The sequence below is a fragment of the Hyaena hyaena genome, unplaced genomic scaffold, assembly GCF_003009895.1.
Source record: "Hyaena hyaena isolate Hyena2069 unplaced genomic scaffold, ASM300989v1 scaffold_1945, whole genome shotgun sequence".
NCBI lineage: Eukaryota > Metazoa > Chordata > Mammalia > Carnivora > Hyaenidae > Hyaena > Hyaena hyaena.
Window position 1 is genome coordinate 8,319 of NW_024082578.1, and position 16,843 is coordinate 25,161.

Sequence of the window (16,843 nt, forward strand, 5' to 3'; positions counted from 1 at the left end):
CTTAGGAATGAAAAGCTTCAGAAGCGACTCTAAGCTGAAGATGATCAGTAAGGGCAATAGCTGGAGGCACTGCAGAAAGAATTTCATCCTTCTGGTTGCGGCGAGCTTTTTGTTTCCTTTCACCAATCACTCTAAATTGCTTCTGGAGGGTTGTTGCGTCCCACGCCAGAGAGAATAAAAGCAAGAACAAGGAAGGGCTCCTTTATCAAGGAGAAACAAACAACTCTGAAACCGTTCCTTCCGCTGGGCTGGGCTTCGTTCAGCCTTTCACAATTGGCTCGGGCTGCAGTGCGGAGCTGCTGCTCGCCAGCTCAGAAATCTGGGAGGGACAAAGTCCGGAGGGTAAGGCTTCCCCGTCTTGACCCACTACCTCTGGGTCTTGAGAGCCGGCCATGGAGGTTTAGCTGCAGCCTGCTTTTCTCTCAAAAGTTACGAAGATAGCTGACAGTGTCCCTAGTCTGGGTCAGATGCTTCTTTGAAACTTGATGCCCATCACTAGCTAAGGGATGCAAATGTAGTTTCCTATCTTGAAAGGAAAGTTGGGGAGAGGGTCAGTTGTTCCGTACCCTCCCACCCGCCCCGGTGTCTCACGTTTTATATGGAACTAAGCTCGATTTGTGGAGAGCAAATTGTCCCTTGTCCTTTCAAGGACAGCCACAATCAAGGTCCAGGAAAAACCAGATCGTATCATAAGGGGTTGTTTCCACGAGGAAGAGCAGTATATTTGGATAACCGTTTTCACGCAACCTGTTAGAACTTGTGTGTGTGTGTGTGTATATATGTATATATATGTATATGTATATATATGTTACACTTTGGTAATAGAGTCTTTATCCAGGTGAAATCACTGCCTCCAGAATGAGTAACAAAATCGAAAGAAAAATAACCTTGCATAAAGATTATGTAATTTTTGGCTTAGTAGCCTATTTATATGATTTTTAAAAATCCAAGAGGGGGCGCCTGGGTGTCTCAGAGGGTTGTGTCCAACTTCAGCTCAGCTCATGATCTCAGGTTCATGGGTTTCAGCCCCATGTTCGGCTCTGTGCTAACAGCCCAGAGCCTGGAGCCTGCTTTGGATTCTGTGTCTCCCTCTCTCTCTGCCCCTCCCCTGCTCTCTCTCTCTCTTTTTCTCTCAAAACTGAATAAACATTAAAAAAAATCCAAGAGATTGGTTACTGAATAAAAAAGACCCAACTCTGGGATTGTGTGCAGTAAGAACTTAATAATTGTCTGTTACGTGAAGTTTTTCAATTCAGTTTTTGACAGTAATTGAAGTGAGGCTTTTCGTGAGACACTACTTAGAAAGAGACTTAAGTCATGTTGTATTTGTATTTATATTTATATTTAAGAAGCAGGAAGGGGTGTCTGGGTGGCTCAGTCAGTTAAGTGTGGGGCTTCTGGTTTAGGCTCAGGTCATGATCTCAGTTCATGAGATGGAGCCCTGCATGGGGCTCTGTGCTGACAGCGTGGAATCTGCTTGGGATTCTCTGTCTGCCTCTCTCTGTCCCTCCCCTGTTTGTGTGTAGGCTGGAGCAGTGCACGCGCTCTCTCTCTCTCTCAAAATAAATACATAAATATTTAAAAATAAATAAACATTAAAAAAATAAGAGCCAGGAAGATCACAACAAATGAAGTTCACAGTGGGGGCCAGGGTGGCTCACTTGGTTGAGTGTCAGAATTTGGCTCACGTCATGATCTCCCTGTTTGTGAGTTTTAGCCCCGCATCGGGCTTGCTGCTTCAGTGCAGAGCCTGCTTCATATCCTCTGTCTCCCCCTTTCTACCCCTCCCCTCCTTGCACTACCTTTCTTTCAAAAATAAATATGCATTAAGAAAAAAGACTAAATGCTCCTTCAGTCTCACAACATTTCCCCCTCAAGAACAAGACATTTTCAGCAAGAAGCTAAATGCCTACCTACACATTTGTATAATGTCAAGAAATAAACTTTAAAAAAATTGAAGTTCATAAAGAATTCACACTCATATATATCATCTGCAACTTTTTTTTTGTTTTTTTTCTCACAAATAGTTTATTGTCAAAATGGTTTCCATATAACACCCAGTACTCAACCCCACAAGTGCTCTTCTACATGCCCATCTCCCCCCTCCCCCCCACATCCATCAGTCCTCAGTTTGTTTCTCAGCATTCAAGAGTCTCTCATGGTTTGCCTCTCTACCTTTCCCCCACCATTTCCCCCCTTCTTCTCCCCTATGGTCCTCCGTTAAGTCCCTCCTAATCCTCCTATACGTGCAAACATATGATATTTGTCCTTCTCTGCCTGACTTATTTTGCTCAGCATAACACCCTCAAGGTCCATCCATGTTGCTACACATGGCCAGATTTCATTCTTTCTCATTGCCGTGTAGTATTCCATGGTATAGATAAACCACATCTTCTTGATCCATTCATCTGTTGATGGACACTTAGGCTCTTTCCATGTTTTAGCTATTGTTGAGAGTGCTGCTATGAGCATTGGGGTCCATGTGCTCCTATGCATCAGCATTTCTGTATCCCTTGCAACTTTTTCTTATAACCCTTGAATACACATTTACAATAGTACCAATACTTGTATAGAAAGTTTCCAGTTTCCAGAGCTTTTTTCCACATATATTATCTCATTACATTTTTTAAAAAAGCCTCTTAGGAACTAGAGAAGAAAACTATCTCCCCATTTTATAAGTAAATAGATCAGTTAGATTAACTTTGTTTTTTACAAGCAAGTAAAAGCATAACTGGAGCTAGATGCAGGATGAGGATTAGTCAAACGTTTTTGCCCAATACCTATAGAAAGAAATCACATTTTACGTGTGTATGTTTGCTTTCATATATGTTAACTTTCATACATATTTAGGCTCTTTCTCTAAAATTTTCTATTGAGAAAATTGTATTTAAAGAGAACTGGGTAGGGGCACCTGGGTGGCTCAGTCGGTTAAACGTCTGACTTTGGCTCAGGTCATGATCTTGCGGTTTGTGGGTTTGAGCCCCGTGTCGGGCTCTGTGCTGACAGCTAGCTCACAGCCTGGAGTTTGCTTCAGATTCTGTGTCTCCCTCTCTCTCTGACCCTCCCCTGCTCATGCTGTATCTCTCTCTCCCTCTCTCAGAAATAAATAAAACATTAAAAAGAGAGAGAGAGAGAGAGAGAGAGAGAGAACTGGGTAGTCTTGAACCACTAAGTTGACTAGAGTTCCCCTGGTTTAGGGAAAGAATCCAGTGTTTGCAAACAGTCACACCTGAATCCCGTATGCATATGTGACTTTACCTCCCTGAGGATGCTTTCAAATTTGTAAAATTGGGATGTTACTAATACTTACCCTACAAGATTCTTGTGAAGTTCAAATGAGTTCATATAAAGCACAGTGCTCTGTCAACTCTATGTAAGTTATCATTTATACTAATATAATTATAACGTGGATGGTTTTGTGAGTGACAATTACCACTAATTTGACACAGTGGCAAAGATTTTACATATTTGTGGTTTTTAAAAATAACTTTCACTGGGAGAGTTTAAAATGTTTTCTGTGTGGAGCATCTTAATTTCAGGCTACTCTCCTAGCTGTTGAAGTGACATTGAAAAAGGGGAGAAAAATGGATATGGAGTGCTTCAATGATGTTTTGAGCACTCACTATGACTAGGCATTATGCTAAGTGATTCACATATGCACTGTTCATTTTATCTTCCCAATAGTCTTAAGAAGTAGGTTTGATGGGATGTCTATTATATGAATAAAGAAACAAAGGATGACCTGAGGTCATAGTATGAATGGAAGAGTTAAGAGTTGGAATTTAGACCTAGGCCATTATCACAATGCTATATTGCCCTCTGTTTTTAGGGCAAAGAAGAAAAGCAAGCAGCTTGGTTGCATAAATGAGATATTTAAAAAGCATCTAACATTCAAATATACTTAATGAGTGATAGCTTATTACTGTATCTTAACCAGCCATCAGTAAGAAGTTTATGTTTGCAAGGCTGGTTCTGTAGAATGCTAGTGTATTCAGAAGGAAAGGGCATTCTACTTATCAATTACATAGGCCAATGAAGAACAGTCACTTTTCTTTTTCCCTGTTATTCTAAAGAACACTGAGGAAGAACATTCAGAAATGATTGCCAGATTGTGCTAAAGGAAGTACTTCCAATAGTTTTTCAGGCATTCTGGGATAGAAGCCTTGATACTTGGCTCTGAAGTCTGAATTTTAGAGCTAGAGGGTAGTAGAGATGAGCTTGTCCAAGCATATTTTTTTAAAAAAAGTAATGAATCTATGAATTCAAAGTAATGAATATATCTTGTTTAAAAACGGTTCAATGGGGGTGGATAATAGAAAGGCACAGTTCTGAGTCCCACCCTGTCTAACTCTTCACATGAACCATTTTTAAGCCATTTAACAGTCTCTTGCAGAATTGATTCCATGCCTCTAATAAAGGCTTACAGTGTCTTTTCTTGGTTAATCAATAGTAGACATTAAATTTTTTTTAAAAATATTTATTTATTTTTGGGAGACAGAGAGAGACAGAGCTTGAGCGGGGGAGGAACAGAGAGAGAGGGAGACATAGGATCTGAAAGAGGCTCCAGGCTCTGAGCTGTCAGCACAGAGCCTGAGGTGGGTCTCAAACTCACAAACCATGAGATCACGACCTGAGCTGAAGTCAGACGCTCAATCAACTAAGCCACCCAGGTGTCCCAACAGTAGACATTATTAATCGATTTTCTTCTATGACAGCTGAGGATGTAGCTCACTTATTCCTCCCCAATCACCCTTCTCCTTGTATATTCCCAATATAAATTATGTTAATATCCTTATTACTCTTGTTTGGTTATATTTAAAACTTTTACACTTTTTATGTCTTATTTATGCCACTGTATGATGAAACTTTTGGTTTCCCATTTTGTAAGAGAGGGTAAGCCTTATTCTTTTCCTCAGAAGTCCATTCTATTTCTACCTCCCAACTTCTAATATCTGATTTACTTTAATATTCTCAGGACTGATCATGTTTACTGTCTTTTTTGCAACTGTAACATTTTCTGTGCTTGGTCTACTGGTTGATTCTGAAAGGTAAAAGTCAATAGATAGTATTTCCACTTTTGTGACTAAAGTGGCCTTCCTTAGCGGAAGGCTCTTATTAGAATAACTGGGACAGACTGAATCAGAAGAAACCACTGTCATCTCAAAACTGTTCACCCTGGCCTTTATGAAATCTGAGGCAGCATAATGTTAAAGCAAACACTCTGAAGTTAGGTTGGAATTCTAGCTCTGTCACTTTCTAGTTGTGTGATTTTGAACAAGTCATTTAAATTCTTTGTTTAAATTTCCTTCAGCATGCATTAGCTTACTAAGAGACAGGACTGGTGGGTGTGAAGTTTCTGCTGACTGAAAGAACACAAATGATATGAAGAAAATCTTTGCCATAAGCAAAGAAAAAGAGGAAAGTGAGCTTTTTCTGACCCAGGGGATTATGGAAAAGGAGAAATAATAGCAGTGAAGGTAAATATTAAGAGTCTAGTAACTTAACTTTCCACTCCAACCCCTACCCCTATATTACAGTTTGTCCCATTCCAACTTTTATAATAGCTACTTCTCAATGTTGTGAGGAATAAAGTTTGGTACAGTATTAATGGCTTTCCATTGCACTTGGGATAAACTCCTAATTCCTTACCACAGACCATTAGGCCTTATATGATTCAGGTCTTGTGTCAAGATTTTTACATAAAATAAACCCAACTATCATAGCTTAGTCAAATAGGGGTTTATTATCCTTATTAGTCCAGAACCAGACTGTGCAGGACTGGTGCAACTACTTAAGGAAGTCATAAAAAGCTCAAGTCACCTTCTTATACCCAACGTTGCCATCCGTGTGTGACTTTTGTCAATAGGATTTCAAGATGGCTGTTCCTCCTCTAGGAAATGTGCCCTCCCTTCAAGCAGGAATAAAGGAGGAAGGGGTAATTGTGAATGGTTAATAGTTTCTGCTAAATCAGCCAGTCTCTTTTGCCAGGAACATAATGGCCTTTCTAGAAAACCCACACAGTAGGCTACCATATTCATCTCATTGGCTTGGAAGGGTCCTTTGGCTTCTTTAGCTGCAGGAAACACAGGGAGGTAAGTGTTTAGCTGGATACAGTTCTACATATGACATGGAAGAAGGGAGAATGAATAAATGGGTACTGGGAAGCAGAGAGCTATGTCCAGCATATTGACCTTGTCTGGCTTCGTTGCTGATTATACTTTGCCAGTTTATTATTATGCGTTAGCACATTGACCTTTCTGTTCCTTGATTATAGCCAATCTCTTTCCTACCTTAGAGATGTTGCACTTGCAGTCCTCTCTGCCTAGAATGCTCTTTCCTCAGCTTTTCCAGTGGCTGGCAGCTTCATGTCTTTAGGTATCTCTCGAATGTGACTTCCTCCAAAAAGTCTTTGCTGACACCCTTCTCCTGTAATATAAAGTAGTTACTCCAGCTTCAATTATTCTTTTATGCACTAAATTGTCTACTTCCTTCATAATATGAATTCCTAGTTTGTTTAGTTATTTAGCATTGATTTATCTCCCCTAGAAAGTAAGTTTCATGAGAGCAGGACCTTGACCACTTTGTTTACAACTTTATTCCTGGAACCTAGGGCAGTGCTTGGTAAATAGTAAGTAATCTCTAAATATTTGCTATATCAAGAAATGAATAGAAAAAGAGGGAAACAATTGGAATTATTATTTTTTTAAAAGTTTTAAGCTTATTTGTTTACTTTGAGAGAGAGAGAGAGAGAGAGACCGAACATGAGTGAGGAAGGGGCAGAGAGAGAGGGAGGGACAATCTTTAGCAGGCTCCACGCTGTCAACACAGAACCCAATGAGGGGCTCGAACCATGAGATTATCACCTGAGCCAAGATCAAGAGTCAGGCACTTAACTGACTGAGCCACCCAGGTGCCCCACAGTTGGAATTAGTAATCACTCTTATTTTTAGCATGCCTAAACTCAATATCAGTAATCACATACACCACTTTCCTATTTCAAAACATTCATTAGGTAGCTTAGTTGGTAAAGCTTCTGACTCTTGATTTTGGCTCAGGTCATGATCTCACAGTTCTGAGATCGAGCCTTGCATTCAATTCCATGCTTAGTGTGGAGTCTGCTTGGGATCCTCTCTCTCCCTGTCTCTCTGCCTCTTCCTCAAAAATAAATAAACATTAAAAAAAAAGATGGAATGTGGAGTTCGAAAACTAGAGCTCCGAGAACTTTCTATGAGAATGCCTTCCTGTCTCTTGTTCCTGGTCAGATGTTTTGCAGCTCACTGCCTTTTCTTCTTCCTAGTAACTAATTTGTCAGCACATTCCAGAGGAGCTAAACTTTTTAAACAGAGCTTGACTATTTACATTTCCAGTTTAAGCAAAGGTTAATGGTTGTCAATGGCAAGGAGGGCAAAGTTTATCTGGCCAGAGGAAGACACGTCCTGATATTTATTTAAAAAAAAAGCAAACACATTTTAATATTAATAGTACTTTACTACCTAGAAGAACTGCCAAAAAATGAACAAACCTAGATACTAGTTAAAGCAATAAGGACACATTTTATTCAGTAATACTATTGCATGAATGAACTCAACTTCCCTGAAACAGAAGGCTGGAGTGCGCTAAGGGAAAGACACTGACAGGTGTTAAGGGGCTGAGTTGATGATTCATGTGAGGAGTAGGCCATCTGGGTTTAACTGGTGCTTATCAGAGATGAAAAAACTTCTATCTTTAAGAGGCAGCAGTGCAAGCTGGAGACAGATGCCCACTAAAGTTAGGTCTTTATCCTTTCACAAGGAATGGCTGGCAGCTAACATAGTTATCTCCCTGAACGACTGCATTTCAAAGTGAGGCGCTCTCAGGTCCTTGAGGAAACAGTTTTGGGTGGTAGATTTATATCACAAAGGGCAGAAAAAACATTTGTAATTGCAAGTTTTCTAAAGAAACTTCTCTAAGAGAGGTTTCTAGGTACTGTCTGCCTATTGCAAGGTTTTTCCTGGAACAGTCAATTCTCCTTAGCTTTTCCAGGCAGGCACCTAAAGGGGGGGTGGGGGGGCCGGGTAAGGGTGGTCTGGGATTACTCTAGGGACAAAGCCTTAAACTGCTAGAAGCCATACTAGTTTCGCCAAGTCTCTTAGAGGTTATGTTGGAGCTGTTATATGCCAAGAGTTCTGCATTCTGTAGTCTTCAGAATGATACTTGTCAAAGTCTGATTAATCTGGTTTTATGTTTCTGTCTATGCCACACCATTGAGACAGTATGTTATGTACTTAAAAGTTGACCATTTGCCACATTAATAAGATAATGAATATAAAAGATGAAAGCCAGGTTACAAACTGTTTTGGGCAATCTGAATGCCCAATTTTCAGCCAGGCATTTTGACTGTTGCCCCTTGTCTTTCCCGGGTGTTGCCTTCTATTACTGCTATTACTTCTATTACTTCTATTACTGCTCCAAGCTGCGTGCTCAGCTCACAGCTGGTTTACTCCTCCACGGGTCTGCCAAGGCCACATCCGCATAGCCTTGTCAAATTTAGCATTTGCAGTCAACAACTTGGTAAAAGTGGAAGAGAAGAGCCTCAAGTGGATTGCGAATCTCTTAACTACCCACTTTTCCTGCAACTACTTATTATTCAGATACGACTAGGTCCCTTGTGGTTCACTACAAGAGCTGCTTTTAACTCCTTCTAGCCGGTAAATAAAAACCGAAATAACTTTCAATCCCTGTTTTTCTTTTTCCCATTCCCCCGCCCCTTCCAGCTTCCATCGTCTTTCTTTTCTTTTTCTTGAGCTTTCCGCCTACATCTCCCTCCGCCTAGCCCCTAGCACGCCTGCGCACATTGAGAGGTCGAAGACTGAGCGCCGCGAGGCCGACACTGTTGTTGCTTTACGGCGAAGTCGTAAAATGCTGTTACTCACCTGGGACGTCGCAGGGTCCGCGTCGCAGTTCCGCAGCAGCGCGTGCTGGGAGTGACCGCGTTCATTGTTAATTTGGTTCTCTGCGTCTCACTGTTGGAAGTGGGGGATTATTTTGGGACGGCTCTTGACTTTGTGTATTTCTGAGAAAGACCTAGATACTCCTTCCCGGGAACGGGAGGACGGCCCGGTCCTAGTGCCCACTAGATACCTGGGGCTGTGGGGCGGCCGGAGGTTGTGGCCCTAGCTAAGCGTGAACTCACTCCGTGAAGCCGCCCGCGGGGGCGCTGATGGCCGAACGTATCCTGGGAAAGACTTTAGCCACGGTGTCTCTCTCTGTGGCCTTGGCCTCTGTGACTGTCAAGTCCTCGGGCTGTTGCAGCCTTCCGGCGTGCAGGTATTCCCCCTCCTAGTGCTGCTGGTTACTTCTGAGCCCTTGCGTTTGGTGGGAACCAGCGCCCAGTCCTGCGGATTCCCTGTTTGCGTCCAGGGTTTTCTTTTTATAGCTGTATTTACGTTTTCAAAAAGGCTCCAAAATGTTTATCTGCCTCTTGAGTAAAACTAGTGGTAGTGATCTTTTTGGTCTCTGATATTGAGACTTGGCCGTTTTGCCTACGTTTCCTAAGGCACCAACGTTATTGTCCTCCCGAGAGTTTAAATAGCGCTAGTTTGTATGTCGTGTTGTCCCGTGCCACTTTTTTTTGGGGGGGGGGTGTTAATATTTAAAATATTATTAAAATTAATACACCATATAGTTTAAAGATGTGAACAGTAGAAATGGTGTAAAATGAAAAGTATAAGTTGTCATTCCTCCCCTCCACCTCTTAATTCAAGTGTAGGTATCTTTATCATTTACCTGTTTTTCTTGTTTTGTCAAATCTGGATAAAGTTAAGAGATTTATAGTATCTCCCTCTGCTTCCTACGTTTATCTTGTTTCCCCCCCCCCCCTTAATTTCAATATTCGGTAAACACAGTGTCCTAAGTATTATACTAGGCATATGGTAATTAACGAGTTTTATGAGTTTGTCCCTAGTAGCGGTTTTTTTTTAAATTCTGTTTGGCCTGTCATGTTTCCTTTGGGCACAAAGAAATTCCCTTCTATTCCCTCCCTGCCCCATTTTTATCCTGTCCCTTTTTTATCTGGAACTCCTGTGACAGCTGTTGGATTTTCTGGATTGAACCTCTTCCTTCTCTTTTTCTCTCACTTTCCATTCATCTTTTTGTACTGTGTGCTTAGAGATTTTACTCAAAGTTATCTTCCAGATTACTAATTCAGATTCCAGTCCTGTGCATTGTTAGTCATCCCTTCTATTGAATTGGTATGTTTTGGCAACTTTTTTTTTTTTCTGTAATTGCTTTTTTTAATAGCAGCCTTTTCTCATTTTATGGATATAAAAGTTCTTGAATCTGTAAAAACAGTCATTAAAATAAAAGCTTATCTACTATTTCTTGAATTATCTGTTTATAGGCCATGGTTCTGTTACTTTTTAATCCTTTTGCCTTCTGTTTTTTCTCAAACATCTGGTGGACACTGGTTATTCATTTATATTTTGATTAACGTAGGTAATAGATACTATTTTCTCTAAACAGGATGACTGATAGATATTGGTGTCATGTACCAGGGCATGTAGACTGGAAGGTTTCAGTTGAAGGTGTGTGAGCAGGTAGCAGGTGGACAGGCTGGGAATCCTCTCCTTTCCCGTTTTTTCCAGATTAGCAAATTCTCTGCTGAGCATAGCTGCCTTGACTTTATTTCCTAGTGTGAACTGTAGTCCTATTAAGTCTGAATTGCTGCTACATTCTCTAACATCAGTATTCACAATAGAGGTCCTAGTCTTTAATTTTAGCTTTTGGCTTATCCCAGGGGCAATCATAATCTGTTGCTAACTTGTTATTTGGGGAAGAAGGATGACTGATTTCCGTGGTTACTGTCCCACTGCTCACTTGGGCCCACTTATTTCAAGCTTGAAACCTCTCAGGCCTCCTCTTATAGGAATGGCATCTCTCACTCACCCTTTTGTGTATATTTTCAAATATAATTTGTTTTACTTTGGTTTGTAGGTCAGTATGAGTCCGTTTACTATATATCTTCCTGAACAACTTCTTATTCAGTGGTGGCGTCCTGTTCTCTCTCCTGCTGTGGATTTTGTTACCTTTTATACATCTTTATCTCTTTTCAGTGGGTTTTGGGGAGGGAAGGAATAAACATATATGCTTTTTATAATGTAACATGGGTCAACCAACCTCTCATTAAAAACGTAAAATTAAAAAAAATTAGAAAATATTCTAGCTAAAGACAAACAAACTGTGTACCTTTTTTTTTTTTTTAAAAAAAAAGACTATTACTGACTTTTGAGAAAGGGGGGTGAGAGAGAGAGAAAGAGAGAGAAACTCCCAAGCAGGCTTCATTCTATCCTCGTCGAACCCCATATGGAGCTCGATCCCATAAACCAAGAGATCATGACCTGAGCTGAAATCAAGAGTCAGATGCTTCACTGACCAAGCCACCCAGGTGCCCCCAAACTATATTCGTTGGAAGCCATGAATGCTATTTTTGATAGATGCTGCTAGAACAGTGTGAAATTGCTTGACAATTATTCTTTATAATTCTGGGAACCCTAGGTGAACTGGGCTAAAACCAGTGACTGCTTACCGGCTTGCAAGAAAAAGCCAAAAGTTAAGCCAACAAGTATGTGTTCAGAGTTGGTATATTATGTTGCAGGGCATTCTGGAAGAGACAGAAGACCTTTATCATTGAGAATTTTACCACTCTTAATTTGGGCAAATACGGAAAGTCAGAATTTTGCAGTTGATTTTTGTGATTTGACTAGATGGTTGGTTGCAAATGCCTATTTTCTAGAAAAAAGCGATAGAACATAAAGATGTAGTGAGTGCTTTCAGATTTTCCAACAGGATCAGTGACATGTGGAGAACAGTTATATTTTATTCCTGTGAACACCTATAAATGTATAAACTAAAAATGAAGTCAGGATAGGATAGCCTAATCTTAGGAGCCTGGAATTCGAAGCCAACTTGTTTTGGGATTGGATCCTGATTCTGCTATCAGTTGTATGAGGTTGGTAAATTTATGTAGTGTTTCTGGGCCTTAGGGTTATTTCTAGAATAAGGATAATAGTACCTAACCTTAGGGTTGTGAGGACAAATGAGTATGTATTATAGCATAAGACGAGTATCTTGCATGTAGCATGCACTACATACATTTAGTTATTATCATGGCTATTAGTATTGTAAATTTGCTTTATTTCAAAGGACCATATCAATATTGTATTTCTTCAAGTTTGACCATTTTAGGATCTTTTTTTTGCTTTGTAAAATGAACTTTATTTAAAACAATTTTTTTAATCTTTATTTTTGAGAGACAGAGCATGAGCAGGGGAGGGCAGAGACAGGGAGACACAGAATCTGAAGTAGGATCCAGGCTCTGAGCTGTCCGCACAGAGCCTGACGTGGGACTTGAACTCCTTAACCATGAGATCGTGACCTGAGCTGAAGTCAGATGCTCAACTGACTGAGCCACCCAGGCACTCCTGTAAAATGAACTTTATAAGCTACTGAATTCTCATGTGTTTGGTCAGGTATATTTCTTGCACCAATTCATTTGTATAATAAAAGAACCTAGGCTGTATATGTATATATTACATTTATTTTTGTTCTAATTCCTTTCGGTGTATCATGTTTAAGCTGCAGATATAGTAGCAGCTTATCACTTCTCAGTGTGGTACGATAGAGTCTGAATTTTTACTGTTTTCACAAGTTATTAAATTTGTTTTGGAAAAGTAAACAATTAGGCATATAAGTTTCTTTTGTCAGAGTGGTTAGTTAGCAGTTTTGTGGAATACCACATCCTTGCTGAACAAAGAGCCTCATACTTGGAAAAGAAATTTTGGTACTTGGTTGAGATAGAGTGGAACTAAATCTGTTTTTCCTGTTGGGCATCTCATTAATACTCTGGATTTTTTTCTTACTTTACTCCAAACCATGAAAAATAACTAATTTTGTAACAATTCAGTTAGATGGTAGGGCTCCATATGTAAAATTTTCAACTGCTTAAAAAGACTGAAAGGGGGGCGCCTGGGTGGCTTAGTCGGTTAAGCGTCCGACTTTTGCTTAGGTCATGATCTCGCGGTTCGTGGGTTCGAGCCCCGCGTCGGGCTCTGTGCTGACTGCCAGCTCAGAGCCTGGAGCCTGTTTCAGTCTGTGACTCCCTCTCTCTCTGACCCTCCCCTGCTCACGTTGTCTCTCTCTCTCTCTCTCCTAGAAATAAATAAAAACATTAAAAAAAAATTAAAAAAAAAAAGACTGAAAGGATACTGGAGGCCTAGATATTGTCTTGCTAAGGTTATTTTTCCCTTTAGCAAAGCATTAACATTAACACGTAGGGAGTTCCTGGAGAAATGTTACACTCTGCCTGCCTGAAGTAGTTGTAGGCTTCATATTGAAAGGAAATTTAATTTGATCTGTCATTTCTTTCTGCCTCCGTTTCCCAAATCATTGTGACCTGTGTCTGACTTCTAACCTGTAGAACTATAAGATAATTTCACATTGTTTTCAGCTGCTGAGTTTGTGGGAGTCTTTATGCAGCAATAGAAAACCAATACATTATTTACATACTCTTAATTAAATATGTACTTATTTTTTGTTACTGCTTTATAAAAGTGGGATCATATTATACATACTTTTCTCCATCTTGCTTTTCGTTTTCAACTATACCTTGTGAAAATGCTGACAAATTACTTGATGCCATTATTTTTAATAGCTGCTTATTGTTTAATCCATTGTGTGGCTCTTCTATCCTAAACCATCCCCATATTATTAAGCATTTCTTTTACTTCCCAATGAACAGGACTGAAATAAGCTTCATTTATACATATAACTGTTTTATTGTTGTTGTTGTTGTTGTTTGTGGGATAGATTACCAGGAATGGAATTACTGTGTTGAAGGATATAAATATATTAATCATTGTTGCCAGATTGCTTTTGAGAATGTCTGTAGCAATTCACATCTCTACCAGCAATATTTGGGAGGTGGTGTTAACCTTTTTGAAGGTTTGTCAGTCTAGTTGGTAAAAAGAATTTAATGTTACTTTCATTTTCATTTTTTAATTGCTAGTAATTATAATCATTTTAAAAAATAATCATATTTTAATGTTTCTTTGCTACTTGGATCTGCTCTTCTGTAACTGTTTAGTCCTATAATTTGCCCAATTTTCTATTCCAGTTCAGCCTTTTCTTGCTATTTGTAACAATGTTGTATATTATAGATATTAATCCTTTGAATATCATCTGCATTAGGGTCTATAGTTTGCCTTTCCCCTCTATTGATTGAGTCCTTAATGCACAGAAATTCTTAATTTTGATGTAGTCCAATTTACCTTTTTCTTTGTTAGCTGTGCTTTTGGTTATATCCAAGAAATCCTTGCCAGATTTAATGTCGTGAAAGTGTCCCTGTATGTTTTCTTCTAAGAGTTTTATAGTTTTAGGTCTTATGTTTGGGTCTTTGAACAATTTTGAATTATGTTTGCATGTGTTGTAAAGTAAGGGATAATCTTCATTTTCATGTGGATGTCTAATTTTCGTAGCACCATTTGTTGAAAAGACTGTCCTTTCCCATTAAATGTCTTGGTGCCCTTGTTGGATATCATTTGACCGTATATGTGAGGGTTTATGTGTGAGCTCTGTGTTCTATCCCACTAGTCTTTGTCTCTATGCCTGTATGATACTGTTATGATTACTGTAACTTTGTAGTAAGTTTTGAAATTAGGAAATATGACACCTCCATCTTCTTTTTCAACATTGTCTTGGCTATTTGGGGTCCCTTGTTCCTGATCTTAGAGAAAAAGCTTTCTGTCTTTCACCATCACATCAAAATGCAGTAATTTACTGCATTACTTGGGATGATCATGTGTTTTTTTCCTTCATTCTGTTAACGTGTATTACACTGATTGGTTTTTGTATATTTAAAGATCCTTGTGTTCCAGGAATAAATCCCACTTACTTCTAGCGTATAATCCTTTGAATGTGCTGTTGAATTCTGTTTATTACTATTCTGTTGAATTTTTATCGATACACATCAGGGATATTGGTCTGTAGTTTTCTAATGGTCCTGTGATTTTTTTTTTTTTTTCCTGTTTTGGTTCAGGAACCAATCCAAGATGATTGACTGCATTTTGTTTTCATGTCTTTTTAGTCTGCATCTATCTGGAAGAGTTCCTATTTCTTTCATAATGTTACCAGTTGAAAGAGTACAGACGTTGACTACAAGTTGTCCTTTGACTGGGATCTGTTCTATATTTCCTCATGACTAGATTCTGGTCTTATATTCTTGTGATGAGTACCTCAGGAATGGTTACTGTGTACTTTCCAGTGTTTCGTGTCAGGAGGCACAGGATGTTAACCGATGTTGTTTGTCTTAAGCATTTGTCCCAAGGGCAAATTGGTATTGTGAGAGCAGAGGAAGGGAGCTGTCCTCAGTTCACCATGTTCTCAGAATCTTCTTTTCTACTTTAGATGTCATCACTTAGGGTCTTTAGGAAATTTAATCTTTATTTTAAGAATAATGAGAAGCCATCTAAGTTTTTAGGCAGGAGGGGACATGAAACATTTTTGTGTATGCTGTGAGGTAGATGTTTAGTTTGTTTTTCTTTTTGTATATATTTTCTACTTACTTTAGCTCTGTGCCTTTTTTTTTTTTTTTCTAATGTGTATAATTTTTTAGAGAGAGACAGAGAGAGAGAACACAAGGAGAAGAGGGGCAGAGAGAGAGGGAGACACAGAATCTGAAGCAGGCTCCAGGCTCCCCATGTTCAGCACAGAGCTGGACCTGGGGCTTGAACCCGTGAACCATGAGATCACGACCTCAGCTGTAGTCAGATGGTTAACCGACTGAGCCATCCAGGTGCCCTCAGCTCTGTGCCTCTTAATGTTATTTTAAATTTTATTCTGAAGTTTACAATTTGTATATTTATTATACTGACTTTCCAAGTAATATGACGTTACTTCATGTACAATGTAAGAATCTGGCAATAAATATTTCCATTATCTTGTTTTGTGCCATTTTTGCCATACATTTCACATGTGTGTTAGATTGTAAACTATTTAAAAAATGTATTCCCTCACATAGACTTACACAATTTTCTTTTACATTTGTTTTTATGGTTGAATTTTCATAACAAACTTTCCCAGCTTTTGTGCTAACAAAAGTAAACTATTCCTTTTTCTCAGCTAAAAGAAATTCAGTGAGTAGATTCAATTAAGATCTAGCGATAATAAAAAAAATTCATATTTGAAGATAATTTTCCCACAGCTGTTGGACTTCTATACTTTGAAATATGTTTTGGGGTCTTTGAATTAGGTTTTTTATTTTTTAATTTTAATTTTTAATTATTTTAAAAAATTTTTGAGAGACCGTGAGCAAGTGGGGGAAGGGCAGAGAGAGAGGGAGAGAGACATAGAATTCGAAGCAGGATCCAGGCTCTGAGCTGTCAGCACAGATTCCGACATAGGGTACGAACCCATGAATTATGAGATCATGACCTGAGCTAAAGTTGGATGCTTAACCAACTGAGCCATCCAGGTGCCTCATAGGTTCTTTATTTTTTATATTTTGGTATGTATGTAAAACATTTTTCTTTTTTTTTTTTTTCTTTGCAGAAACTCATTTTTATCCTGTGGGTTTCATCTTTACTCCAACATCATGTCTAGTTCTAATGGTGCCAAAGAGAATTCCCACAACAAGGCTCGGACGTCTCCATACCCAGGTTCAAAAGTCCAACGCAGCCAGGTCCCTAATGAGAAAGTGGGGTGGTTTGTTGAGTGGCAAGACTATAATCCTGTGGAATACACTGCTGTCTCTGTCTTGGCAGGACCCAGGTGGGCTGATCCTCAGATCAGGTGAGCAAACTAGCTGGTGTTA

General features: G+C 39.3%; 1 protein-coding gene across 3 annotated transcripts in view; it reads left to right on the forward strand.

Moving 5' to 3' along the window:
• Window positions 1–245: 245 nt before the first annotated feature.
• NUDT9 (nudix hydrolase 9) overlaps window positions 246–16,843 on the forward strand; it is a 39,847-nt gene continuing 23,249 nt past the window's right edge. Inside the window, exons 1-2 of one of the 3 annotated variants that reach the window (XM_039225167.1) lie at window positions 246–342; window positions 16,582–16,821. In XM_039225167.1, the coding sequence (XP_039081098.1) occupies window positions 16,625–16,821 (197 nt within the window). In that variant the 5' untranslated portion in view covers window positions 246–342; window positions 16,582–16,624. Of the gene's footprint in view, window positions 343–8,925; window positions 9,307–12,429; window positions 12,507–16,581; window positions 16,822–16,843 lie in introns of those variants that run through there. The other 2 variants (XM_039225165.1, XM_039225166.1) reach the window with 2 other exon arrangements.